This window comes from Falco naumanni, chromosome 7 (genome assembly GCF_017639655.2).
Source record: "Falco naumanni isolate bFalNau1 chromosome 7, bFalNau1.pat, whole genome shotgun sequence".
Taxonomy (NCBI): Eukaryota; Metazoa; Chordata; class Aves; order Falconiformes; family Falconidae; genus Falco; species Falco naumanni.
This window is the reverse complement of record NC_054060.1, coordinates 5936932-5964898: the sequence shown is the minus strand read 5'-3', so window position 1 is coordinate 5964898 and position 27967 is coordinate 5936932. Positions and strand designations below refer to the sequence as shown.

General features: G+C 45.6%; 2 protein-coding genes across 5 annotated transcripts in view; one reads left to right on the top strand and one right to left on the bottom strand.

Annotated features, from left to right (window-relative positions):
- Positions 1-73: 73 nt before the first annotated feature.
- On the top strand, positions 74-19331 carry RAB11A (RAB11A, member RAS oncogene family). The gene is made up of 5 exons (XM_040600384.1): positions 74-219; positions 8138-8333; positions 9292-9485; positions 10480-10560; positions 17587-19331. Exons 1-5 carry the CDS (start codon positions 180-182, stop codon positions 17724-17726), a joined length of 651 nt encoding a protein of 216 aa, XP_040456318.1. The 5' UTR covers positions 74-179; the 3' UTR covers positions 17727-19331.
- Positions 19140-27967, bottom strand: part of MEGF11 (multiple EGF like domains 11) — a 214171-nt gene continuing 205343 nt past the window's right edge. For 3 of the 4 annotated variants that reach the window (XM_040600379.1, XM_040600380.1, XM_040600382.1), the window contains 2 exons: positions 24896-25102; positions 19140-24335 (listed from right to left, as the gene is read on the bottom strand). In XM_040600379.1, the coding sequence (XP_040456313.1) occupies positions 24175-24335; positions 24896-25102 (368 nt within the window). In that variant the 3' untranslated portion in view covers positions 19140-24174. Of the gene's footprint in view, positions 24336-24895; positions 26242-27967 lie in introns of those variants that run through there. The other variant, XM_040600381.1, reaches the window with a different exon arrangement.

Sequence of the window (27967 nt, the reverse complement as noted above, 5' to 3'; positions counted from 1 at the left end):
ACAGGCCCTTTAAGGCTGGGGTGGGCGCGGCGGCGGCCCTGCCCCCCCCCGGAAGTAGTTTCGCGCCGCCGCCGCGCTGCCCCGGAACCACCTGTCCTCCGCGGAGGGCGGAAGCGCTGCGGCGGCTGCAGGGAGGGTCCGGCTCCCGCTCCCAGTGCTCGGCCTCGGCGCACCCCACCATGGGCACCCGCGACGACGAGTACGACTACCTCTTCAAAGGTAACGGGGGCGCCGGGCCCTCGCTGCAGCAGCCGGTGGGGTCACCTTCCGCAGGGGGTCCCGGCCTTGGCGGGGGGTGGCGAGAGGTCTCCTCACGGCGCGACCTTCCGGCGGGCGCCGCTTCCCGTCGCTGTCCCCCGCGCAGCCCCGGGGAGGGGCCCGGCCCGCGGCCGCCGCTCCGCTGAGGGAGCAGGCCGCCGGGGTGGGGCGGGGGGCCGCGGGCGGCTCTGTGCCGGCCCGGCGGGGGCTGCGGGGCGGCGGGACGTGTCGCTGGGCCCGGACGCGGCGGGGTGCTGGGCCCCGCTGCCTGCCCCGCCACCAGAATGTCCCGTTGGGGCCGGTGTCCGTGGCGGGGCCGCGCTTGTGCGGGGCGTCTGCGCCCTTCGGGGCCCGGGGCGCCGGCAGCCCGCTGGGCTGGCGGGCGGACATCGCTGGAGGCGATGCCCGGGGCTGATAAGGAGTATTCCCAGTCCTTTTTAATAGCTGGAAGAGGAAGGAGAATTGAGTTATGCGCTCAGCGTTGGTAGATGATGCAGCTAATTTAATAAAGCGGGATTATTTACCGCCTTCTGCACTCTGAGCTCTTCACGAGGGGCGACTGGAGCTGCTGTTTCACACCCTGTGATCCCGCGTCCTGCCCTGGCACCCGGCTGGGGGCAGGGGAACCTTCCCCCCCTTTTCCTCCAGGGCTGGTGGTGCCCTTGCAGTCAACCCTGCCAACGCAAGTTGGGTTAAAGTGTTGCGGCTTGTAGTTAACTACCCAGTTTTTGCTCCCTGCAGAGTAAAATACCAGCCTGCTGTAAAGGTTCGTAAAGCACGCTGTGAAATGTGTATGGAAATGCTGCTGGTTTGAGGTTGACAGTCCAGCTTCTTAAATCCTACTCTAAAAGCAAGCACAGTATTGTAGAAAGTAGGGTTTTTATTGCGATGGTATTGTGAATTTGGATTTAGGATTTAGAGTATTTCTTACTGCATTGTAATGGTGAGGGACCCAGTGCTTTTCATCATGAAACTTAGGTAAAGAAAAACATCAAGTGTGTTCTTTCTGTACCCTTAAGCTCATGTAATAACTTTGAGGAATTACATTCTTTTTTGTTGCCTGTTTTATCCAACTGCCATGTGCAAAGTGGCATTATTTCTAACTGTAAATCAGTCATCTGCACTGCTATTAAAATAAAATCAGGAAGTACCCAGAAACGCCTTTTCTCTCAGCTTGCAGTGTTGGCAAGGGCCTTGCTGACAGCTTAACTTAATTGCATCAAGCAATCTTACTGTAGGTACTCATGTGTATGAGTTATCAAAACCATTGCATTATTTTTACTTGTTCATACAGTTTATAACTAATGCTTTAGCTATGAAGGCCTAGGAATATCAGTGATGCAGGGTTTGTTGGGAGAGGTCCTATCTTTCATTAGGCCTGCTTCCTTATGTAATTGGAAGATAATAAAGTTGTGATCCAGTTACGTGGAAAAGTGCAAATCTAGTTTAATTGATTGCCCTTTCTAAAGGTTTTTCTGTTTAGACTGGTTTATAGAGGCTCTTGGGAGTTCAGGGAATGCTTTGAAAATGGTGTTATGAAGGTGAGTGATTCAGGCTTTGCAAAGCTGGAGTAGACTGCAGGAAGTTGATGCAGTGTCACGTAACTGGGATTAATGTGGCAGCTGAAATAACATGACAAATGCAGAGTAATACAAATTGTGGAAACTTCTGTAACTTGCCAAAGGTGACGGTTGTTCTAAACAAGCTGTCACCACTCTGGAATGATCATGAAATTACTGCAAGTAGGTCTCGGAAATGAATGTCTCTTTACCAGGTGCTGGTCAAAAAGGCAAGGGGTAGGTAAAAACTCTTGGAACAGGAAATGAAAACTCAAGGGAATGTTAAACTGATGTTTGAATCTGAAACATGAGCATCTTGGGGATTGAGGGGAAAATACAGGCAGGAATGGGTATATCCATTTTGAAAGGGATATTGTAGAATTAAAAAGATGGAGAAGGGCATCAGTATAATCAGGAGAGAGAACTAATAGATTCATATCCCATATACTGAAGTGATCTACAACTTTATCAAAATTAAAACAGTGATTGATAAGGGCAAATAGGGGAAGTTATCTACTGGTTTTGTCACAGTTTCTCTGGATATCTGTAATGCTGCTTTTATTGAGCAGCAGGCGAAAACAAAAGGACATAAAAGTCCCACAGATGTATATGTAAATTGAGTGCTGCAGTGCCATAAATACTACAGAGGGGTTTGAAAAGCTACAGAAATTTACAGAGGAAGAGAAATGTCTGTTGGAGCATTTCAGTGCAATGGTTTCAATGACAAGCCAGAAGGTATTGCTTGTTTGAAGATTCAGGGGCTTGCTAGGGCAAAGATTAGCTTGTTGTGTTACACGGAATGTTTCTCAGACATCGGTTGCTGACAGTCAGACTGGGTGTTGGTCTGTAAGGACACTTAATCCAGTAGGACAGTGGTTGTGGGTTTATGAACTTGAAGGGACATGGTAGGTTGGTGGGACTGAGTTCAGAGTTTGACTTGGTTTAAAGTAATTGGGTGATATTCTCTAGTCTAAGCTGTCTTTTATTACTCTTGAGTTAAACTGTCATGTGTCTGTGAGACCTGGTTTTGTCCTGTCAGCCACTGACAGCAGCTGTATGTTGTAATCAGGCTGCCTTTGCTGGTGGGTGTAAGCTGAGCCCACCTATGTTACCATACAATAAAATCCAAGTACCTGTTACAAACTACCCCCCTCCTGCCCCGCTTCAGCACAGGCTAAAGCCTAAGCCTAGCTTGCAAAGAGGCAGCTTCTGGCAAATTTTTCTTGTCCAGCTGCACGTGTCTTTGTAGTCTTCACTGCTTTTGGGGTTTAGCTGGGAACAGTGCCTACTGTTTGCGTTTGAAGACATGCAAGACCTATGAAGTCCAGTTTGTAGGAATTTTGCTCTAATTTTAATGGGAGGGAAATATAATGGCAATATAAGGATATTACTTATTAAATAAAGTTAAGCCCGGCTTAAATGCAGGAACTTTTTACTCTCTTTGATTAAAGTAGTGTACTTGCAGTAGATGAAGAGTTATCACAGTAACCCTCACTTGTAGATGCCGTCTGTGTTTTCTATGACCAAAGCTTGAGAAGGTTATGTCTGCACCTTGACCATCTGGACACTCTGGATTTGGGGTCAAGCTTCTCATTTCTGAACATTGACCTGACTTGCGGTGACATTCAGCTTATTGTTAGGAAAAACATTTTTGACTGTTTCCTACTTTGCATGTTATTTTCTCCAGCTTTTCCCTTTGATATTGAGGAAATGCTCTGAAATGCAATAAACTCGTTGCTTTGGGTTTTAAAAACCACATTTTTTTCCTTGTTTGTTTTGTTGAGAGAAATTTGTAGGGAAAAGCGGTTGCATGACACCTTGGTTTTTACAATGGTAGCAGGCCCTTTGCCTTCACTGTGTTAGATGTGGAGCCCTTTTGTGCCATAACCTGCCAGTTTAGACATTTTACTACAGAGGCATTTGGAGGCCCAGCTCTGCATTACGTGTAGTATGTACAGGTAGTAAACAAGCCCTACCCTGAAGTGCCTTTGAGATGCCAGTTCTCTGCGACAGGAAGTGGGTGAATAAAGCAGGGGGGCACAGGTGAGGAGGGAGATTAATATAGGACATGATCGTGTTAGGTTTATCAGCAGCTACTTACAAGATGTAGAATCAGGTCATCTTACTCTGGTTTCCTTTAAACTCCAACTGAAGTGGGCAGGAAGAGGTGTTCGTCAGCGGGTTCTTCTGGAGGCCGTGAAGACGTGTCCAGGTTCTTCATTGCTGCGCCTCTTAATAGCCGAGCTCAGTGTAGAGATGGGGCCTTTCAGACATTGTAGTTCCCTAGTGCTGGTGAGCTTGTTTTAAATCGTGTAATATATGACTTGTGTAATAACTTTTATCATAGACAATACAAGCTAGTGATGCTGGACTTTCTATTTTCAACCTGATTAGGTTGTCTGTAATATACTTTATGAGATAATTAAAGTATTTTCTGAAAACTTCAGCTAAAAGGTTTAACAGAAATAAAAATTGGGTGAGTGAGCTGGAGTGTTGGTGAAAAATTAATAATCCTTTCTTGATGTAGTTCTCTAAATTGCTTTTTATGCAACTTAGGAAATTGAATTCTTATTTTGGTCTTCTACAGAAATAAAACTGGAGTTACAGAATGAAATTTATGCAGTAGCATAGACTTCATACTTTTTTATTTTTTTTTCCCCCCGTCCACCAAATACTTGTCTTAAACCTTTTGGGGTGGTAAATGCTGTAGATAGTCAAATGCACTGATTTAAAGAGCAATGCTTGCAAGTATTGAACTCGCTGATCAGTAAACGAGTAAGAATGACCTGCCTAGTAGCAGTCACCTGGGGCAAGGAGATCACTTTCATGATTTCCACAATGTGCCAATACAAATCTCCCTTGATTGTGAAGCTTTCTAAGGCGCTGCTGCTGTAAGGGAAGGTTATTGATGGAGGTTTACAAGAGTAGATCCTGTTGCTGAACTTGCTTGAATGTTTCCTGTAAACCTTCCTCCTTGCAGCCCTGATGTAGTAAAGGAATTTGCTGATGATGCAAGGTGAGTGGTGCAGGAGAAAGTCAGAGTGCAGCACTGGAAGGGCCGTGTGCTTATGAGGACTACCATCCCCCAAATCGGGTGGGATTCAGGATGTAACATTTTATGCCTGGGGACTTACAGGAGTTTGGCAAAGTAAAATTTGCCAACTTAAAGCTAGAACAGTTAGGTCTGATCACAGGTTGAGCTGTCAAGGTGTCAGGAAAAGGTAATTCCAGCTCTAGGTATGCCTGGTAGAGATGGAAATAGTAAATTTCCTGTATTTGTCACAGGGAGACCTTGCTTAGAATGATGTGTACAGTTCGTGCTGTGTGGAAAAGAAATTAAAAAACTTCTAGGGAGGATGTTTGGGGAAATGGACAGTCTGTTTATAAGGAAACATTTGGGGACTTGGCTTATTTAGCTAGTAGAACAAAGCCAAGAGAAGATGGGGTTGCTTTCTGTAAATACCCCAGTGTAAACACCACTGGGAGTAGAAACTAATAAGCTAATGGACAGTGCTGGCACATGAACACCACCATCAGCTGACCGCTAATTTCTTCTGAAAATTAGAAGGCAATTTCTAACCATTAGGAGTGAGTTTCTGGAAGAAAAGCCCAATAAAAGTATGTGTGCAGGAACAATTAGCTTTAACATGGAACTAGATAATGTCATTTCCCTCCCAGAAACTGTTTGCCTGGGAGTTAGAATAGGACTCAGCCATCCAGGGTCATTCCTGCTCTGTTTGTATGCTAAGAATATAATACCTGGGAACACTATGTAGTATAAAGCATCAAAATGAGGTAATTTGATAAGGAAAGCAAGCTTAAAATTAATAATACAGTCTGACTGGCTGTTAAAGCTGTTTTAGTTCATAATTGTATTCAAAGGGTCATACTTGCTCAGACTGGCAGAAATGCAGAAAATGTGAGGGGCCATAGGTGCCTGCTGACATAGCAAGCTGTTCTTGTGTCCGCATTCAAGAGGAGCTGCATTGGCCTAATTAAGTAGAAGAAATAGCTGACTTCAAGGAGGAGAGTCTAATATTTTCCACTTTTAACTGGGACATATTAATCTGCTGCAGGAAACCATTCAGAACATAAGCAGCATGGGATTCAGACAAGGGAAGGAAAAAACCCACACCTGGTGGTGGAATTAAAATGATCTGTCTATTGTGAAATGACTTTAAAGCTGTGCTTTGACATATGCACTGAACAACAGAAATATGTTTGAGTGGAATACTTGACAGGTATATGGTGCATCCTGTTGGGAAAAGGAAATTACGTATGTATATTGCTTTTCCTGTTTAGAGAAGTTTTCAGCCGCTGCCAAAGCTAGTGCTGGGTGATAGCAGGACTGAGGTGTGCCTCCTAGGAACTTAATTAGAACATGTCCCAGTGAATACAAATGTGATGTCATCTAAAGCCATGGCCTAAACCTGCCAAAATTGTATAAAGAACTTATTTGCTATGGCAGTTTGCCAGGTGGTGACGATGCAATTAGGTGCCCTGTCCCCTGCACCAAATTCATTAGTTTAGCATCTTCTGTGCCGGCAAGGCTATTCAGCTGTGTCAGGGCAGCCGACACCGAACAGCGCTGACCTGTCACGTAGGAAAGCAGGATCCTGTTTGCATTCAGCACATGTGCTTGCCACCTACCTGCACTTGTGATCTTCATAAACAGAAGTGGTTAACAGAACCACTGTGTGCTTTGTGCAACTTCTGCAGCTTGGCCGGCTGTGTGCTGAGTCAGCTGGCAGGGGAAGCTGGAAAGATGTTTATTTTGATGAAGTATTCTCCACAAGGCTGTGTTTGAAGCTAGCATTTGCTGCAATTTTCATTTTGTCCAGGGTGTTTAAAAGGTGCTGCTCTGCCCTTAAAGTCAGAGAGAATCCCATTTGCCAGAATTGTTTTATGTTATTTGAATAGAGGATGGTGTTCAGAGGGCTGTTGTGTGGTGCAGCAGCAGATGGGAGTATTTGCACTGTGAGACCAAGACTCCTCGGGGAGGGTTCTCACGTGATTTAAGTGTTTGGTGCACTCATTCCTCTGTTGTACCACACAGAATCTTTAACACCGTGCTGCAGTGTCTTAACTAGTATGTGATGTATGTTACTGAGTAGGTATTTCTGTTGGGTTGGTTTTTTCCAAAACAAGCATAGCCACAACTACTTTTTTTTTTTTGTCGTCGGAGTGTACATTCTTTTGCTTGGACTGGCATTGATTCATTGCCACATGTAAAAGTTATCAGCCTTCCTTCTCAAGGTTCTTACTTATCCTCTTTTTATTCCATTTCCTGCTGTTAGCAGTTCAGTACCTTATCTTCGTAGGATCATCCCGAAAAACTCCTGTTGGTGTGGTTCTGGGTTGTGAATGTTTCATCCAGTGAGCTGCATCTTGGTAGTGAGTTTTTAAGTTACACTTAAACTTGCACGTTTCAACTCAGCATTACAGGATATTGCAGCAAATCCTCACGATGCTTTTTTTTCCGTGTAGGAACTGGACTTTAAACCTTCTGTCAATGTCTTGTCAAGCATAGCTGAATCCTTCCAATTAGTTTGCTGGCACTGGTGCCATGATGAGCCAAGCTGAGCTAGGGAAGGGGGAGTGCGTGGCGGTTCTGAGGCCTAGCAATGCCCAGCAGCATTTTAGGGCAGTTTCAGGCTCTGGCCTAAAATGGCCGGTAGTTGCAGCAGCAGAGGATGACTGTGGAAGGGCAGAGTGCTGTAGCTCAGCTAACATTTTAAACTGTCCATCAGGGTGACAGTGGTCTTGTGGGTTTCTATGGGTTTGGTTCTTTTTTTCTATTCATAAATTTTTCTTTTCTATTCATTTTCCCCAGTTGGGGAACCTGCTTTCTGCAAAGGTATAGAGAGTGTAAAATGAAGGCAGAGTCTGCTGCTTGCCCTATGTTTTAGACTTCTTCAGCAAAACAGATTTCTGTTGCGTGGTGTGGAGTTTTCATTTTGTTTTTTTAGCTCGAGTGTTGTTTCGAGGATGTGAAATACATGAAAAACAATTTCCAACTTTTGGAGTGACAACCATGTATATTCTTCCTGGAGGAGGAATGTTCTTTCATGTTGGGTAAAGGAGACTGAAATGTAACAAGTAAAAGTCAAGTCTAATGTCTGTTCAAAATGCTGCTGAATGTGATGGCTCTGTTTCTCTAGGAATATCAAGACTTGGACAGTAGGCCTGTGACAAGGGTAGTGGTTTTGCCACTGTTTTCCTTTGTGCTTCATTCTGGAAAATAAATGTTTATTGCAGGTGATTATCAATGTCTTACCTACATCTGGAATCTGATTCTTACATCCTTTTTTGTCTTGTAGTTGTACTTATTGGAGACTCTGGAGTAGGCAAGAGCAACCTTTTGTCTCGATTCACTCGCAATGAGTTTAACTTGGAAAGCAAAAGTACCATTGGAGTAGAGTTTGCAACAAGAAGCATTCAAGTTGATGGGAAGACAATAAAGGCTCAGATATGGGACACGGCAGGGCAGGAGCGATACCGAGCTATAACATCAGCGTAAGTGATAGTTTGTATGGCTGCAGAGAAGCTTTTGCCCAGGAGGGTAATTCTGGGCCTTTCTGATTCTTCAGAAACTGCAAACGGGGTGTTTTTCTATTTTATCGAGTAGTATCCACAACTTATGGTGGAAAGAAGGTTAAATACTATTCAGCCCAGAAACTTGATAAAGTGTGTGCTTGCGCAAACTGATTTACTTCTCAGTGCTCTCATGATGTGTAACTGGAAGCAAGACAAGCCTAGAATGCAGACCGTTGAGAGACTTATTTCAATGCAAGCACTTGATAAAGTAATATCAAGTGTTTAAGGAGGTTTTATCAGTGGTAGCTAGGACCAGAAGCCCTCCTGTAGCAGCAAGGAAAGACTGCAAGACTGCTCACTTTGCACACTTTTTTAAATTGAAAAAGAACAGCGTGGGAAAAGCTGCACTTCAGTAAAGCTGGAGGGGATCGTAGGGTGGGAGAACACAGCCTGTTTGTTTTTGTATGTGTTACTGTGCCTCTCTGGTCTGAAAGGAGATCAGCTGTGGCCTTTTATAAAGGGAATAGAGCCGCTGGACGTTTTTATGATCCAGTGAGTCGTTCTGAAGTCTTTCTGTCACTATGGGCCGTGCACCCACAGTGATGGGTGGGGGACTTTTCAGGAGTGGGTCAGAGGTTGAAGGCAACAGTAGTTCCCCACAGATTCCAAAGCTTCATTTTTGGGATGCAGGGTTCTCCCCACAAACACAAGCTTTGGCTTACTCCCTAGACTCCAAGCTGCCCTGGCTGCTCTGGTGGTTCTGTGGCATAACCCTGGTCTGGACGCTCTACGTGGCTGTTTGAAGTCCCATGTAGCTGGGTTCTGGTTATTTTTTGTTTAGCTGTCTTAGTAATAGCTACTTCCCATTACTGCACAGTAACTTACTGCTTCTAATTGTGTTTCTCGCTGGTTCTCTAATGTGCCTTTTCACCCACAGGTACTATCGTGGAGCTGTAGGGGCATTATTGGTGTATGACATTGCTAAGCATCTTACTTACGAGAATGTAGAGCGATGGTTGAAAGAGCTGAGAGACCATGCTGACAGCAATATTGTGATCATGCTTGTGGGGAACAAGAGTGACTTGCGCCACCTGAGAGCGGTCCCTACAGATGAGGCCAGAGCTTTTGCAGGTTGGTGAATTCAAAATAATGTTCTAATGCTGACTGTCTGGGGAATCTGCCTACCTTGTCTTAGATACAGGTGAGTGTGCTGGTAGAATGAAAAAGAGTGCTGCTGGTGATGTTCCTGTGTCACGTACTGATGTTTGCCCCTTTATAATTCAGCCAAAAAGGAAGCCTTTAGAATGTGCTTGCTGACGTGGTGTAAAGAATCAGCAAGAGGCACTTGAAGGTTTTAAACCAGATTTATTCTCTTGCCTATGCATTGCTACTCTTGCAGAAACTGCCCATGGTTTTAGGTTTGAGTTTCTTGTATGGTGGGTAGCTGTGCACCTACTTGTATACTGCCTTCTTTGCACCAGCTGATCTGGAGCCTTTGGCAGATGCCCATGGCTGAACAGACTTCCATTAAACTGGCTTTCCAACTCTTGTTACATAATGATCTGTGGAAAAAAAAAATAATTCTGGTTTCTGTAAATCTTGCCTTGTTTTAGGCCAGATTTCTTTCATTCAGGAGTGTAGCTGGGTTTCTTACATTAAGGCTTGCTGTAGCTGCGTTTGCAGAGATTACGGCCTGTGCTGAGGATCCCTGCCTGCAGGTGGAAGACACCCATTCCCCTGGCGGGGCTAGGGCTAGCCCTGCTAAATAAAATAAGCTGCCATGACATACTAGCAGGTGGGAGGTGGAGAAACTTGATGAAGTTAAAGAAAATCCCGGAAGCTTCATTACACAATTCTTGAAAGTGCAACAAATTCTCACTTTCAGTGATGCGGGGAAATGTGCCTCAAAGTAAAACAGCACTGGGCTGATCCCCCTGTGCTCGGGAATCAGTCTAAATTCTAGTGGTGGTGTTGCTTTCAGATCACGTAAGGGGGAAAACCCCACAACTTGATGCCTGTGCATCTCATCAGAAACACTGCACAAATAATCTGGAACAGAAGTTTTTCCAGATGTGAAACAGATATGTGATGTACCCCTCTAATTATAGCATTTCTGTCCACACAGAGAAGAATGGTTTGTCATTTATTGAGACATCTGCTTTAGACTCTACAAATGTGGAAGCAGCTTTCCAGACTATTCTGACAGGTGAGTCATCTAGTGCTTAGTGTTTCAAGGGGGAAGGGCAGAAGGCTGCTCAGATATGATGCAAATAGGCATTTCTTTGCCTATAAAGTGTTTAAGATTTTGCTATTTAATCATTCCTCGCAGCTGTAAGATTTGAAGTCCAGTTTTGAAGTGTCACAGTTGAAAGGCCAGCCTTGAACTAGGCTGACTAGAAACCTGGGGCAGATCAAAGTGAACAAGGATTCGTTCCCGAGTTCGTTTCAGTTTCCCATTTGTGTATGGTATAGGGAGTGCCCACGGGAGAGAATTGGCTCATGCAAGCAGCAAGTTTAACAGCCATTGTTTATCAGAGGAGAAGTCAATCTAGTTTTTTTCCATCTTTAATGGTAACCATAGTAGTTGCCAAGGGAAGAGGGATGAAAGTGTAGAGATCCTTCCTTTGAACAATACTGCTACTGGTAGTCTGAGACATAGTGACTCCTGAACTGCAGGGTAGTCATTGTCGTTGCATTTAATAGTCCTGGCTGGACTTTTGGCCTCTGGAACATGTGATTGCAGAGTGCGCTGTGTTTTTTACGCTCTGTGGATAAAGTACTTCCTTTTTGTTTAAATCCATCTTTAGATATGCAAAACTTGTTAAGACTCTTGAGACATTGAACTACAACGACATGGGGGGCCTTAATTTAACCATGGCTTATAAAGGATAGGGTAGGAATTCACAAATTGGCATGGAAATCACTAGTTCTTGCCGGGGACTTGTGTTACTGTGTACCCTGTTGCCTGTAGCCGGGGCATAGTGGAACGACAGCGGCGTGCATGCCTTTTGAGCTGTCACCATTCCCTGCTTTGGCAAATGATTCTCTAAATCTCTACTCTTGGTCTTGAAAACACCTGAGAGACTCCTCTGTTCTGGTATGTCTCAGTTCTAGAAGTGCCAGGCAGCGTTTCCATTTTCTCCAAGTGCCCCCAACGTGTTTCCCAGTTGCAATTTTAAACGCCCTCCTTTCTGATGTAGCATGTGCCGGGCTACGTGATGTGCTTGGTGTGAGGAACAGCCCCACTTTCTAAACTGTGTGTCTCTGTTAATCAGATCTCATCGCCGTGACGTTGGCACCTCGTTAGTTTTGGGGTTTTTTTTCCTCTTTGCTTGCTAATTTAGACATTCTATTAAAAATGCATCAAAAAGGACTTGTTAGCCATACTGGAACATGCAGGTGAGGAGGCAGCGAGGAAGCTATTTACTGTAATAGAAGTATAAATTCTGTACAATTTTTTGAGGAGTTCGAAATGCTTTATGAGCACCCTAGCAGTGAAGAGAGTTGTTAGGATGCTGGCGTGTTACCTGCCTGTGTCCATCTGTTTGTTGTCTTATTAGTTAAGAGGCCACCGAGAGGTTCTGGTTGTATTGTGGTCTTTGCAGTGGATCCCCAAGCAGTAGTGCTCCTGCCCATATACTAGCAAAAAAGTGTGTCTGTGTTAGATGAATAAACAGTGCATGGGGATGCCTGTCATCTTGTTGCTTCATACAGTGCTGGGACTAAAAGTTTGAGTTTGTTTCCTCTTTAGCTGCACCATGTGGTTCCCTTTTAACTTCAGTGTTGTCATCTGGTTGTAATTCAACATTGCACAATTTTTTTTAATTTTTTTTTTTTTTTAGAAAAAGAGATGTTGGCTTATAGATTTACTCCCTACATGACTAATTAATTACTAATGCCGTCAAGAGGGTGGATGGTTAAGGAGTGGCTGAACACCATGGTATCTGGGGTGCCTGCTGGACTTCCTGTTTTCTTCACCTGCCTAAAGGCAGTCCTGTCAAAAATGCTCATGAATTTGGGCATGGAATTTCAGGAGAAAGACATTTTTGTTGCTTATTTGTAATTGCTAAAACCTTAAGCGTCTTCCATTTATGCGTATGTCCTTGGTTGTCACCTGTTTCCTCTCAGGAGCACCTAGACTGAACTTTGAGGTCAGGTTCTGGCCAAATGTGCTGCGTGTAATGTGGAACAAACAGCCTCTCTGCTTGTTGTTTCAGTTTTCAGAGGGGATCAGGGCCCTCAGATGAAGGTTAGTTAATAAACTTTCATACTTACGCAGCAACAGCACTAAGAAAACAGAACTGGAAATACATCAGGCACTGTTTACCCCTTCGCTGGTGGGAAGCGGTGGCTGTCAGGCTGTCATAGTCAATACACGCCAGTCACCTAATTGCGCCCATCACCCGTTAGACCGTTCTGTTCTCTAACAGTGATGGCTGAAGGGGTGCAAAGCTTCCTGCATGCCCTGGGCTGGTGCTTTACTTCCACAGAGCTGTGTGACGCTGGGATGATACACTGCCGTTGCCATGGGGAAGCAGTTCACCTCTTGGGCACAGGCTAGGCTGTTTCTTTATCTCTTCTCGCATGCTTCCACTAGTACCTTTTATTCCAGAAATTACTTGGGATTTTAATTTGTGGAGGTTTGTTATTTTTTTTATTTATTTTTCCCCTGGTTGAATTTTTCTGTAAGGGGAGCAGTCTGTAACAGAAGAACAAGTGATTAAAACTTGCCCTTGGTGGACTCTGACAGATTGCTGAGGCTGTTGCTTTTCCACAAACGTCAATGTTCCCTGTGTGTTGCTGTGGCAGTATTTTGGGTAAAGAGCTCCTGGGTTTGCGGACAGGATCCTTGTTTAGGAGGGTTTGGTTCAACTCTGCTGGAAGAAACACTTCTGCTGATTAGTGGGCATGTGGCTCACTCCAGACAGGAGCTCCTGTTTCAGGGAGATAAAGATGAAGTAAATAATGCATTAACAGCAGGTTGGCTCCATCTCGGCTGTGACTGGCATGCTAAGGACGAATGTTCTGCCAATAGACTTCTTGATAACACTTCACAGCTGGCTTTTTCTGTTAATGATTTGCTTTGGAGGAAAGAGGGGAGCAGTCATCTGCGGAATGTCATTTTTGGAGTGACCCTGCAGAATCATGGATCGCGTGTATTTGGCCAGGCTGCCTCCAAGCATAGTGCCTGCAGGTGGAATGCTCACTGTCCTTTGAAGAAGGAAGTTCGTAAAGCCAACAGGCTTTTTTGCCCACAGGCTGTGGGCGGAGGTGGCTGGCAGAAGGAGGGGCAGGGCACGCTGCCGCACCAGCTCTGCTAGTATTTGCAGTGCTGGGAGCTGCACCACGGAGACATCCCAGGCTGCTCCCAGTGCCTTTCACACAGCTGCTTAGATCTCCCCTGATACAGGGTGTCACAACTAAGGTCTGTAGCAAAACTCCTTTCTCCTGCAGCCCTACTGAAGCTGGTCTGGTTGGGACAGTGTTGGAAACTTGTAAGAGTACTTCCCTTGGAGGTGTAGCAGGGTCTGTGTTAAGCTTGTCCATGCCTAGATTCTCAGGTTAAGCCACTTTGAATGGATGGCTTTGGGCATGGGAAATATGTTATAGTTATATATAGATATATAGAAATATATTATAGTTAGAAAAGCCTAAGTGTGTGTTCTGCTGTTACACTTCCACTGTACAGGTGGAAGAAGGGGGAGGAAGCTTTTCTTGCCTCTCCCTGTATTATAGAGGACTCTTAGAGGGGGGGTATGTCTTGGATCTAGTGGGCTTCCTGTCCTGCTGTGGATTCCAGATGAGGTTTTGGGGACCTTTTCCTTCTGTGGCTTTGAGTAATGGTCCCTGTCCAAATTCTTCTGTTGCAAGATGTCTAGACTCTAAGGGCTGATTGTTGTGCACACAAAGCTGCTTTGTATCATCTGGCAAGTAGGAGAGACTGGTATTATAATCCTAGCTACTCAGAGCATTCACAGCAGGATAAACCATCCTTAAAGTAAACTGGAGTCTGCCTCTGTTCCCTGCCTGGCTCTGTACTGTCTCTATTCCTGCACTGCCTTCTGCTGTGGTTTCATCTCTAAGGAATCCCATCTCCAAGGAAACACAATCACAGAGCATTAACATCAAAAAACCTAGGGATTTCCTCTTTTGTTAGCTCTGTACACCTGAGAATGAATGAAACGCTAGTGCAGGCTGAGCGGACAGGGTCTGGTCAAGCTCCTCCTAGGCAGCAGTATCACTTTTTCCCAGCCGTCTTTACAGTGCAAGGCCTGTCTCACACAGTTACCAATTATGCAGTGATGCATTCTGTGAATGTGTTCTTAATAAGGTCTCATTCAGTTACTGAGCAGAGCATAAAATGTAGTGTCTTCATTAAAAAGCGCATGTCTTCATTAGCCTGGCATTCCTCTGTGCAGACCAGTTTCTGTGTATGCCTCTGGGCAGTTCGCTCCAGTGAGAGCAGGTTTAAGCTGTTCCCGCCTCCCCTTTCACACCAGCACAGCTGTGTGTGGTGAAGGAGCATGCAGCTGCTCCAGGGAAATGCAGGTTTTAGCCATTTAGGCTTTTAGGGCAGTACAACGTGGCTGCGCAAAGGTTTGCGCTGCAGAGGAGGGAGAAGCAGCAGCAAGCAACTCCTTGGGGCTGCTGCGAGTTGGTTAAAGCAGCACAGCTGCTACATGTCCTGGCAGGGTGGCTGGGGAGGTGGTGGAAGTGGGGACATGGAAATGCCTTCCCAAGTCAGAGGGGATAGACCCTTCATCGGCAGAGAAATCAGTGCTGTTAGGATTGTTTTTAAGGCTTCAGGGCTGCTGTAAGGTGAGGATGTTATACAGAGGGCACTGTTCAGATTCCTTGCTCATAGGGCTGGAGGAAGTGTGTGACAGCTCATGTTAGGGACGAGTATGAACTTGTTCAGGAAGTTCTCTGGAAAATTGAGAATTGCTGCTGAAAGTGCTACTGGAGAGTTTCCGGTAACGAAGGTGGTGAGAGCTTTCTGCCAATGACTGGGAGCGGGCAGCGTTCTGCACTTGGGGGTAAGCCGGCTGTCTGCCCTGTGCTGGGGCAGGGCAGCGGATCAGAAAACTTGAAGAACGCGGGGTAGGTCTTTTCCAGCTGTGCTCCTCCCACCTCTGCACCCCAGCGCTCTGCTGAGCCTTGCTGAGTGGCCTGCCACAGGGTGAAGCTGATCTTTATCTGCAAATTCCCACACGGGGTTGCAGGTGGCTTTAAAGATCTGATTTCATGGGATTCATTTAACTTGTGAAGTTGTTTATGTGTAAGACTGTTGGAAAGAAGAGTGAACTCGAGAAAGGGTGAAATCAGAAAATCCTTTTATGTGTGCAGCTCTTGGTTGCCTCAGTGGCTTTATCTGTAACTGAATGCGTATGTAGCATCCCATCCATTTTTCTGAACGGTTTAGCCCTGTCTGAGTCTGAGCGGTCAGTTGGAGGCCCGGCAGGCAGATTCCTTCAAAGCGCCGCTTGCAAAGGTTGGTGTTACTTCTATAGCCTGTAGATACAGCACAGTATTTACGTGACAGATTTTTATTTTGCCAACAGCCCCGTGGACGCTTGCAGCCCTGCTGCTACTTTTCCTGGGGAGCACTTGGCCTCTGTGTTGGCAGCTTAAATCAGTGCAGGCTCGCTGCATCAAGGCTGAGGTTTTCAAGCCCTGTTTGGCAAGGACCCTTTTCAGCTCCTCAGTGCCATCTCTTCCCATTGTCATAAAAGCAGGCGCTTAGCTGTGTGCTCAGCCCTTGGCAGCAAAGAGGACCTCTCTGCACTAGGCTGCTTGCTCAATTTCCAGTACTGAAACAATGTCAGAATGTGCGCTAAGCAGCAGCAGCTCATCAAAATTCTGAACAAAGGCTACTCACTAATGACAAAATTTCTGGTGGAAAAGATGCGTCTTGTGTTGGGGTCAGAGGTGTGTGTTTGGACAGTCGTTATTCAGGCTGATAAGAGACTTCAGAAGAACTTGGACCTTTGCTTTGTTTTGCCAGAGCTGTTTGCGAGCTGTGCTCATCCCTGCTTCCCTCTGCGAGGAGTGAAGTGCAGACACTCATCTTCTGCAGCCTGGGCTTACCCGATGCCTTACGGCAGGGCAGTGAGCTGGAGTGTGCAAATTGGGTGTGGGCATCAACCGCCTTCTCTCGGGGCTCTGCTGCTTGGCAGTGCTGCCGTGTTTGTTGCCAGCACGCTTTTCTGTTGTGCAAAGTAAAATACGCGATGTTGTCATTTCAGGGTCGGCTCTTTGCTGAATCTGAAACGCTTTCAAACTTGTTTGTTAAACTGAGGTTTAGTGAGCCTGTTGTTGTTGGTGTTTTTTTTTTTAAACTTTACTGGTTTTAAAAGTCAAATTTGCAAGTGAGTTCCCCATGTTCTATTTTTGGTGTCCTTGATTTCCTTTCTGGGGGTGAAGTGCTACTATGTATGCTGTACTTTCTTCTGTGCAGCTGAAATAAGTGCTTTTGTAGTTACTCTGAGTTTATGTACAGCGAGTGCCACCAACCACTAACAAAGGCATTCCCCACTGGGTGCCTGCTGGGGAAGGCACAGGAGTTTAACCCATGCTTTCCAATTGATGCTGCAATTTTTTCGTCTGGAGTCCATATTTCTTCTCTATAGTTTTGAATTTTAGCTATGCTAACACAGCCAGAAATTCATTAAAGGATTTGTGTGCTGCTTAAGGTGCTGAGTCTCCCCTTTTGGGCCCCAGTCAACCTTTTCTGAAGATTTAAAACCATTTGGGGTGATAGGTGAGGTATTGTATGTGATAGGCATGCCAAGAGGGAAGCAATGGCCCTTGCAGTCCTATCGGAGAAATTTTGAGTGGCTGTTTTTAATCTTGCTGTTGTCCATGGGTACGTCAGCAAGCACGTGACCACTGTCCTTGGAGCCTTAAGAACCATGAGGAGGAATTGACGGGGCACATAGTTTATGATTCCTAGTAAAAAACCCCTGTGAATTCTGTCTATTTACCAACCCTTATCTCAAGGGAAGTAAAACAGTTGTTAAAAACCTCATTTCTTTTGCAAACACATATTTTATATTCTGAATATAGAAAGCATCACAATTGAACTTCTTGTGAAACCTTCTGTGCGTTACCAATATAGTTTCAAAACTGTGGGAAATCTTTATATAATTTATGCCTGGTTTCCCCCAGTTTTAACTTTCTGATGGTGTTTTGCTGGTGTACGTGTAATGACTAGATCTTTCTCATCTTCCAGAGATCTATCGTATTGTTTCCCAGAAGCAAATGTCTGACAGACGTGAAAACGATATGTCTCCAAGCAACAACGTGGTTCCCATTCACGTCCCTCCAACCACTGAAAACAAACCAAAGATGCAGTGCTGTCAGAATATATAAATTGTTCATTCTTTCCTAAAAGGCTGTGTATATTCCCCACGTCCGAGATTTAAATATATTTGTAATTCTTGTGGTTACTTTCTTGTTTTTAGTTTCTGCTTATTTCATCTGAATTTTTCCATGTCTTAAACACTTTGATTTCAGTGTTTATGAATCTATTACTTCTATGTGGCTGCAGTATTTTTCCAACACTGACTTGTCGGTTTTGGTTCAGTAAATTGTTTGGAACTGAACTGATCTCTTTCCAACGTGATGCCTGCTAGTCAGAGCACAGACACCTTTAGTGAGCACTTGAAGACGTTATTCTGCTCCTCGCAAAACAGTTACTGTTGGTTGAACTAGGAAAATATCTCTGGGCAGGATAATCTTTCCTTGTCTTAAGGTGTTGTATACTGCATCTAAAGCTTGATGAAATGCCCATTGCTCTGAAGTGCAATTTTAATGTAAGTTAAATGTTTTTGGCTCTATCTTCAGATTGTCAAGTTAAGGATTTTTTTTTTTATGGAATATTATGGGGGAGAAAAAGAATTTCTTGTGAACATAGCAGCAGGGTTCTTGCTACCTGTGAAGGAGCTGTTGTGGTTTGGCACCTGCTGCAGAGGTTGTAATGTGAGGCAGAGCTGCTGGGAGGCTGGCCAGGGAGATGCTGGTGGCACTCCCACTGAGGTGCCTCTTGTGCATGAAGAAAAGCACGAGCAGTCTTAACTGATGAAGGGTCACTCCAACACTGGAACTTGCAGCGTGTTTTTGTGCTGCCCGAGACTTGGCCCCCGCAGTGCTGGTGGTATCAGGATTTGAAGATGCCTTTTTTCTTTCATGGTCCACAGACTTGAAGGGTGTTGTCACGTATTACATGCTTATTCAAATGCTTGAGTTGATGAATCAATAACTTCCACAACCTCGTCTTAGTCTCCAGTTCTGTTTCATCCAGTATTTTTAAACTATTCCAGTGGTTTGTTATAATGTTCCTTAAGAGAAACATCTGGAGTAGTTTTCTTACTGGATGCGTTCCCTCTGTGGACTGTTGCTCAGTACAAATCATCTGTTTGATTTGCTTGTTCAGGGATACATGAACTGTGCCTTCTGTCACTGCGCTCACTGCATATCGCTCACTGCATATCACTCGCTGTGTGCTATTCCTAAACGCATCGTTAGTACTGAGATTTAGGGGCTATAGGTGCTGAATTTCTACAGTATTTAAAAGAGCTGTTTGTTGTATAAATGGCTGCAGTTATTTATACAATTACAGGGAACTAATTGCTTGTAGGGGAAGTTTCTCAAACTCTGATATGACCCACTTGGAACATCCAAATCTGGGTAGGCACTACCAGCTGCGTTTCATACCCAACCTTTCTGTCTTGCGGTGCTCATGATGTGTAAGGCACACAGAAGGCATTGCTGTAGTCGGTCACTTGTTTTTTGTGTTGTTTTTTTTTTTTTAAATCCATTTCTCCTCCTGGTATTAGTTCTGAAGATGCTATTTTGATCTGTTTGTAAATTACTTTGTATTTTATGCATGTACTGTACCTTGATTCATTATTTTTTTAGATTGATTTAAAATATAATCATCCATGATTCTAATAAAGAATTACAGGGGACAACTCAGTGTGGTGTTGGGTGCAGTTTTTTGGGAGAACTGGGAACTGACATGAAGGTTTTTATGTGCTGGAAGCTAGTAAGCTTCTTTGAACTGGTTCTGAGAAGATGCTGAAGTGGAAATACACCCAGAAAAGGAACCGAAAGGGTCGTGTTACATGACAGTTGCCTTCGTTATTCAGACCAGGCCTGCAGCTTTTTGGGGCTGCTGCAGTTCACAGCCATGACGGTTTGGCAGTGTCAGGGAGCTCTTGGACTCTGAGAGGTCTGTGGGTTCACTCCAGTCAAACCTCTGAATAGCTTTTACAAACCTGTCTGGGTTTTCTTGTCCGTATTGTCACCAGTAAGAAACTTCTGTGGGACAGCAAGGTATTGCTTTCTACAGCAAATTATAGCTTTGTGATCCCGCCGTGGGTCCTGCTGAAGAGGTGGCGCTCAGGTGCCAGACTGCCAGTGTCCCCAGCAGCAGCTGCCCCCGCACGTGTGGTGGCTCTGGGGACAAAGGCTGTGTAGGGCCTCTTGGTATTGCAGGAGAGCGTAAGGACAAGGCGTCAGGCTGGGCCCTTGCTCACTGTGGGAGTTGTTCCCACAGCATTTTCTCTAACCAGACCGGAGCATATTTTGGAATTAACCAAATTACCGCAGCAGCCAAGTTCTAAATTTGTCAACTGGAAATGCAGGATGAGTTTCGCTTCGCTTTCTGTTCTGATTCATGCAAGCAGGCAACTTGACTTAGCTGTCATGTCAGGTTTGGATTTCACGTGCTTTTATGCAAGTTGCTTTCTTCTGCAGCAAATGCAACCGTGACAAAGGCTGTGGGAGCACAGATGGCTGTTGGAGGCCGATGCCACCCCTGCCCCACGCAGAGTTTGCACGTGCTTCTTCCTTTGGTCCACAACAGAGAGTGCTGTGTGTAAGTCCTGGGCAGCTGTGAAATGGCTGTGGGTGCTGTTAGAGACAGTAAGAGCTCTTAATTTCTTGTTTTCCATCAGGCCTTGGGTGGAAATGCTGTGCAAAATCTGATTTTGTACTTACGAACTGCTGCAACATAGAACAATGTTTTCATGCGATAGTTTGTAAAGCCTTCATAAGCCATCGACTTCTAAAGCAAAATCAAACAGAGTTTATACAGGGATGTAACTTCTTACCCATTAAAGCCTTTGCCTCGTGTTCTATGGTTTTATACTGCTTTTTCCTGACTAAGCACTGCAGTGCTGCGGCAGCAGATCCTGGCTGGCCCTGGGCTGGGTGACGCTCCTGGGACAAGAACGTGCTTCACAAAGTGCTTTGGGAGAGACAATGCAAGACATTATTCTGTCTGAACACTGACCCAACGGCATATTGTTCCTGTTCAGCTGCTGATTAATCATTCTCTTCTGTAATTGGCGTTATTTCTGCACTGAAATGTCTCTTTTCTGCTAATAAGAGACAACTGATTATAACAGATATTGCTTTTGGGCCCTGAAATGAGCTTTTGGAGTTTCTGGGAACTCTCTATAATGCTGCAAAATGAGCTTTACTTGCCAAAAAGCTTTTGCTGTCATTTACATATTTGAATAGTCACAACCTTAACAATTCTGAAGCTGTTCAGCAAGCATCAGTGGTTCTTGTATTTGATGGGAGTTGAGGTTCTGACTCTTAAGCAGAAAGGACATGGAGTTGTTCTGATTTAAAGACATTTTTATTAAGCTAGAATTACTTATTCTATCAGTTCAAACCTGATGAATTTCCAGCTTTAAATAGCTTATTGAGTATGGCTTGTCAAATAAGAAGATTACATGCTGGGCTTTAGTTAACAAGATTTTTGGAAATATGAAGCACAAATATTGGAAAAGCTTCAGCATGTAGCAGTCAGCTGCATTGCCTGGGAGTCATTAATTCTGAAGGTGTTTCTGCTGCAAATCTATGCTCGTGATTTATTGATTAGGCTTCCTGGGAGTGCTGTCAAACCTGCTGAGGTGGCTGCCATGTGTCCTGGCTCATCACTGCGGGGGCAGTAGGGTACACTGTGCTGGCCTGTACCCTCCAGCGCCCACCTGAAGGCATGGTGACCCGCTAGTGGCACAGAGGCTGTCCTGACACGCGCTGAATTGCATTGCGTGAAAATCAGAGACACACCTGGTGCTGGTACTTGCTGCAGATTGCTCTTTGTAGGTGTGCAGGATCTGGTCCGGCTGGGTTTGTGCATCATCGAGGTCTCTTGCTCAGACCCGCTAAGGTTAAACTGTTGAGGAATTTAAGAAGGATACGTACAGAGCCAGTTACGTTTTGTTTTAAACTGAGGCGTTACTTGAAATGAACTCCAAATTACAGTCTGAATTACAGCATTGTGGTTTCTGAGAAATCCTGCGACTTCTGGCTTGTAAACCTGATTGCCTCCTGTTTGTTTGGTTTTTTTTGTTGAGGGGGCAGCCCCTTTGTGACCGGCCACGTCGCCTGGAGGACTCTGACCTGTTTAAGTCTGCAAATGAGTACGTTTCAGAAAATACACACTGAGAGAAGTTCAATTTATTTTGTACAAGGTGAATACCTTTGCACAGTGAACAAATATATTACAAATCTGTCTTGCCTTAAAAAAGTATTGCCATTTTGGTGCCTATTTCCTAAGCTAATGCTAATATACAAGAAGGTACTTTTTTGTTGGTTTTGTTTTGTTTTTTTCCTGTTAAGCTCTGTGCACACTGTTGCATTTGGTTTGAAAATCCAGCTTTGAAAAAAAACCCAACTGAGCACAACTCTGCTCTCTGGAGTCTCATCGGAAGCTTTACAGCAACACACACAAAGATTGGTCAGGCCGGCAGCTGAGACTGCTTGTGCTAGGTGTCAAGGTAGGTCTCTAACGAGAGTATTCCTTACCAAACTGCCTTTCTCTTGATAGATTTGAGGTAAGTCTTTCTATTCAGGTACATAAAATATATTTCTACTGGCCCTACAAAATAATTGTCTACTTACATCTCAAATAAGGCTTTCCTGGAAAATAAAATTACTATTGCTGATCAGTCATTGCCCCCATGCACACATGCAGCATTCATGTAACTACTTATGCATTATCCTGCAACATGAAAATCTGCTGCTCTGGAAGCCTGGGGCATCTCTGGGCTCAGCTCAGCTGCCTCACTGCAGAACTGGTTTGCACAGTGGGGTTCAGAGCCGAGCCGACCACCCGCTGGGGTCCCAGCTCCTTCTGCAGCGCCGCGCCGGGGCTCCCCGCAGCCTGATACACGAGCGTGTTGCAGTGGTGCACCCAGGGGTGCTGTGCAGGTTGCGGGTGGCTCAGTACCACTGTGTGAGGGGTTTCCATCCCAGAGGTGAGGGCTGAGCCCGTCTGCGGGGACACGGGCTCGGCCCCATCAGGGTGCTCCGAGTGATCCGATGCCTGGTCTGACTCTGAGCCAGCATCAAGCTGCTGCCTCTGAGCTGGAAGGCTCCTTGTCCCCGTCCCCTAGACCAGCAGGTTACGCGAAAGATCATGCTTAGAGCAAACAGATGGATGCTGGTTTCATTCTCTTCTACTTCCATCAAACTGGTGAATGTGCAACAGAATTATTTTTTTTTTTATATATTTAAGAGGAAATCAACTTGCTGCTTCCACGTTTGCCTAATAAAATTACATACTTAGAATCAATACTATTTCATGCTCAAAATCTACAAGGAACTGCTTAACGGCAAGTATTCTACTATCTAGGTCAATAAAGATCATTAAAAAAAAAATACTCATGGTGGCTTAGTCCAAAACTTTACCATGGGCTAACCCCTTGATAATTAGTTCACAAACAGGTGCTGAAAAAGAAAACCCAGTTTCAGCTCAATTTAATGACATTTCAGGTAGAATCATCAACGGATAAAGTTGCACTACATGGTAATGCACATCAAATCAAAGGGTATCACAAACGGCATGCTGTTAAGCGAATCGTGATGAGATGGTTTGTAAAGATGAGCAGACGTGTCTTAGCTTTAGGAAAGGAAACCAAACCAGGGTTAGTCTGTGCAAACCTGCAGTGTCCCCGGGCCGGGAGTGAAGGTGCATCGGCTTACACTGCCTGACAAAGCTGGTGGAATTATCTAAAAAAATAAAAGCTGTATAAGGAAAATTAATGCCTATCTGTGCCAATCAAAGTACTTTATAGCTTTTTAAAAGTGTGGTAGGTTGGCTGTGAGACTCACTGTTGAAACTCAAGTCATTAGCAGAGATCAGTGGATGTTTGCCAAGATGTTACATTTTAAAAAACTGTACAGAATGTGTCTGTGCTAATACGCTTCAACTGAAATACCCTGGTACTGAATATAAGGATGAAAATCTCAGTGCTCATTACCAAGTGTGAGCTGCACAGGTTGCACATGGTGAGGGCAGTAAATGAGGTTTCCAGACAGTGAAATGACAAGTTTCCCTGCTTTCATTCAGAAAAAATGTCCATTTCCATGACAAAGATGAAAATATATTCCAGCGAATTCCTAGTCACTTTGTTCCTAACAGCAAAAGGTTTCTTGATGCAGTTGGTAGTATAAGTCCGTCTACTTAGCATGTTTTTGTGTTTTATTTTACAGCAAAGCCAGGGTTAGAATACACGCCACAGAGTTTTTGCCTGGAGTATGTAGCCACCTTCCTGGGGTGATGTACTCCAGTCACACGTGGAGGAGGTTCTCGTTAGTTCCTGTTACCCATATAAAAATGTCTTTATAAATAACATCATGCAGCAGCAGTTGGCCCAGGCAGATGTTGTGTTACATTAGGTCCTTGCGTAAGACAGTCTGAAATCCCGTCAGCATCCTGCAGCGCAGAAAAGGATTGTCTTCTCTTTTGCTTCCTCAGAGTGTGTGTTTGCAGCACAGTGCACAATGAAGTTCATCCCTTTTAAGACTGCTTGTCCCAAGATGGCCCGTGCGTCGGGCTGTGCCTTACGGGGAGGAGGTCGTAGTGACTAGGAATGTGACTGTTCCTAGGCAGGTCGTATGGGTTTTGGAGGTAACTGGCACTCCGAGCGCGGGCGTCTTGGACCACACTGACAGTGGGCTCTGGGGGAGCAAGGAAAATGCAGTTATGGTAACTAGCAGCACTCCCAAAATGAGTTACTCGTTCGTTTTGTCACAAGCACAGAACATCAGCTTCCCAAACCATCTCTTCCCCTCACAGCTTTACTGGCAGCACACAAGGCAATGCGTGGGGCTGACCAGGGAGGAAAACACCGAACAGATCCAAGGGCAGGTAGTTCCTTCAGCCCTGCAGATAATGTCTTCAAAAGACCAACACTTCTGCACTTTCAGAATCCTGCATTGGGACTTTGCAGCAGTTTAAAAGGAGAGCACGAGGAGGGGACTGCAGCCCTCTGCTGCCAGGGCCGGAGGAGCAATTCGGTGCTGTACCACGCTCACATCCACCACCACGGCACAAGCTCCCACCGAGGGCTCAGCTTCCCAGACCAACACACTAATGCACGGGCCTTCTCCCCGAGCCAGCACCTCCCCGCACCGTGCCAAGTCCATGCTACTTGTGTCAGGAAACGAAAAAAATAATCAGCATCTACAACAAAAACACCAACTGTAGGAACAGACCTCCTGCTGCTCGCCCCACTTACCAACTTCGTAGATGTTTTTATTGGCTGTTGATGAAGTTGGCATTTCTGAATATGGGGACTCCCTGTGACCAGGTGATTTCATTTCCACGTAGCTGCTCTCGGAGTGTTTGCATGTTAAAATGGGGGGGTCTTTAATGGTGGCATATGGGTTTTCACTGCTGTTCAGAGAACAAGTGCTGGAGCTGCACACAGATTCTTTCATATAATCTGCAAAACAAGAGTGGTGTGGGAGTGTTAGAGTTGTTAGCTCTCTTAGGCTAATTACAGCTGAACCTCTGCAGGAAGGGGGTGGGGGTGGGGATGACAAGGGGCAGGGGGTAAGAAAGATCCTTGAAGCATCCAGCACAGTCACCCGACGCTTGTGCTCTGGGTGCATCCAGACCATTGCATCCACAAATCACGGGCAGGACAGAGATAAAAACCTGCTCAATACCGAAGGCTTTCCTGTAAAAGCTTCTAGTTGTCATTTACTGCAGTATTTAATCTGAGGTGGCAATCCTTTTCCTCCCTCCCCCTAATTCCTAAGGAGCTATGTTTTAATCCCGCTCCGCCTGCCCCGCTGACCCATTCATGCAGCCACGATGAGTCGGCTCTGCAAGCAGGACCTTCTGCTGGTACTTGGCCTGCTGGGCCAGCTACAGGGTTAGTGACCCGGGGGCTTTTGTCAACACCAAACACCGTATGTTTGAATGCAAAACATTTCCAGCAGGCTTAGAACTGCATCAGTGCAGCGTATGTGCATATGTCGCCTGAGAGCTCCGGTTTCTGGGGCTACCCAGCACTAGGAGAAACAGACTTCTTCGTATTCCCTCTGCCATTAAGACTGGGAGGAGGCTGCTCCTGCTAGTGGGGAATGCTTGGGTTTCCACAGGGGGGACAAGCCTCCATTTGAGCCTCGCTTTTGCTTTATTTTTTTTTTTTTTTCCCCCTTTGCTGCTCCTCTCCCCTAGGCTGGAGAAAACAGGAGACAGTGATGGAGCAGGCGCTACATGGGGAGAACAAGGTTGGCATGAGAGTTGTAACCACGAGTCTCCCATGTCTGTGACCCTGGCTGGGGTTTGCCAGCCTGCTGCAAGGTACAGCGCCAGTCTTGCTTTAAAAATAATAATAATAAAAAACAATAGAGAATAAATAGGTCTTAACATCGACATTCAAGAACGTGCCATTGCTGCTGTGTGCATCCTGCTGGGCAGTGCCATTAATTTAGAATTAGAGCGATGCAATGAAAGATGAGGCATTTTCTTGTGCTGGGTTACAGTACAAAGGCAGATCCTGGTATATATGAAATACTCCCGGTGAAATAGCGGGACTTGCAAAATAGCTGCAATCCCAGCTGCCCCCGCTATCTAGTATGGGAGACAAAAAGAGAAATTCAGGTTAAGAAATAGACAGACAACAAGATATCGCTTCTCCTTTACAAACCTCATCTCTGTGCCTAGCCGCCCCATCCTGCTAACTCACTTGTCAAGTTTGCTTCACTCTGTGGCGCGATCATCCCTCTGTCAGCTCTGTGTCTGTGTCTGTGTGTGTGTGTCCATCAGCCCCAGGCCTGGTGCCCTTCGTCTTGGCTCAGCTGGGGGATAGCACTGAGCACGCGTCCAGAGCAAGGTGTCAGGTCGTGCCCTGTGGCCTGCAGCAAGCTATTGCATTTCTCTGCTCCCGATTTCAGTGACACGAGCCTATCTTGAGAGTCCTCGGCTCTCAGGGTTAGCGAAACCAGCCTGGTAGGAAGCTCTACCGCAAAGCAAACCAGCTGGACCATGCTGGGCCTGTCAGAGACATGAGGGCTGGCAGAGCCGTGCCACCAGTGCAATGTTTATTTAGTAATAATAAAATTAAGATACTCCTCATCTGACTTCAGCCTAGGTGAGATTAACAATGCCTTTGCTTCAAAGCAAAACAAATCTGTTTTGGTACATCACAGGAGACAGGAACCAAAGCAACACAGATACTCCCCAACTGCTGGCAGCAGGGTTTGGCCCTCCAGCTTTACCAACCCCATCCCAGTACAGGCAAGTCAGTGACAAGCTGTCCTGTTCTGTCCTAACGAGCAGTGGAGCAACCCTGCAAGACCGAAGGACTTCTGCACATGAATGAGCTCGGCGTTACTAGGTTTTGCTATGGATATGATTTAAATTAAGGTGCCACGCAGTCTAGGATCCATTAGTGTTTAAAGGTAAGGAGACAATAGACAAAGACTAACAAATGCTATAATAGAATTTAAATCTTCAGGCTAAAATACCTGTGCTATACGGACTGAGCCCTGTTCTTCAGTCACTGGGAAGGTTGTGCATGTGTGAACTGTCTCATGTTGGCAAGAAGCTGAAAGCTCCTGGCGCTGCCTGAGCAAATGCCAGTGCAGGAGCACTCACTGCTTCAGGGACACTGCCTGGATGAGGAGGAGAGACTCAGCCCCAAGGCTTTTATTTCATTCTTAGCCAAAGAAAGGCTCAGCTCTACCTGCCAGCAAGTTAGAGCTTCTGGTAGCTACTGCAAGTATGTAGTGCTCGTTAGGAGAGCGCAGGTAGCCTTAATAAGCCAGCTCTAAATGCTGGGGCAAGAGGACAGAAAGACGTCATAAACTTGCTTCTCTGTCTCAAGCCATGCTGCTGAGCTCATGAGGGCAAAAGGCAGGAGCTCACAAAAGCAGGAGCTCACAAAAGCAGGCAGCGTGAATAGGTCTGCGTGGCTTTTGGACTGTGCGAGGACGAGAGGGCGAAGTGAGCTCTGTGTGCGAGCAGGAGGCTGCCGGTGCCCCACGAGTCCGCTACAAAGCACTCCCTGTTGGCACCACACCTGGGAGGGAACAAATCAACACAGAGCTGGGTTTAGATTCATAAAATGTAGATTCTAAAGGACTGCTGGCTACTACAGTGAACAAGGGGGAAGATGAGAAGTCCTGCTCCTGTGGTGCTGTAGCATGCAGGTAAATAGCTGTGCATGTCAGTGCTGGCCTGTTTATGGAAGCGGGCACATCAGAGCTGGCATAGGCAAAACCCCCAGCACATCATGTATTTTATTAAGTCCAGCTCAGCTACTTCTGTCTTCCCAAGCTAAAATTCACCTGCACTG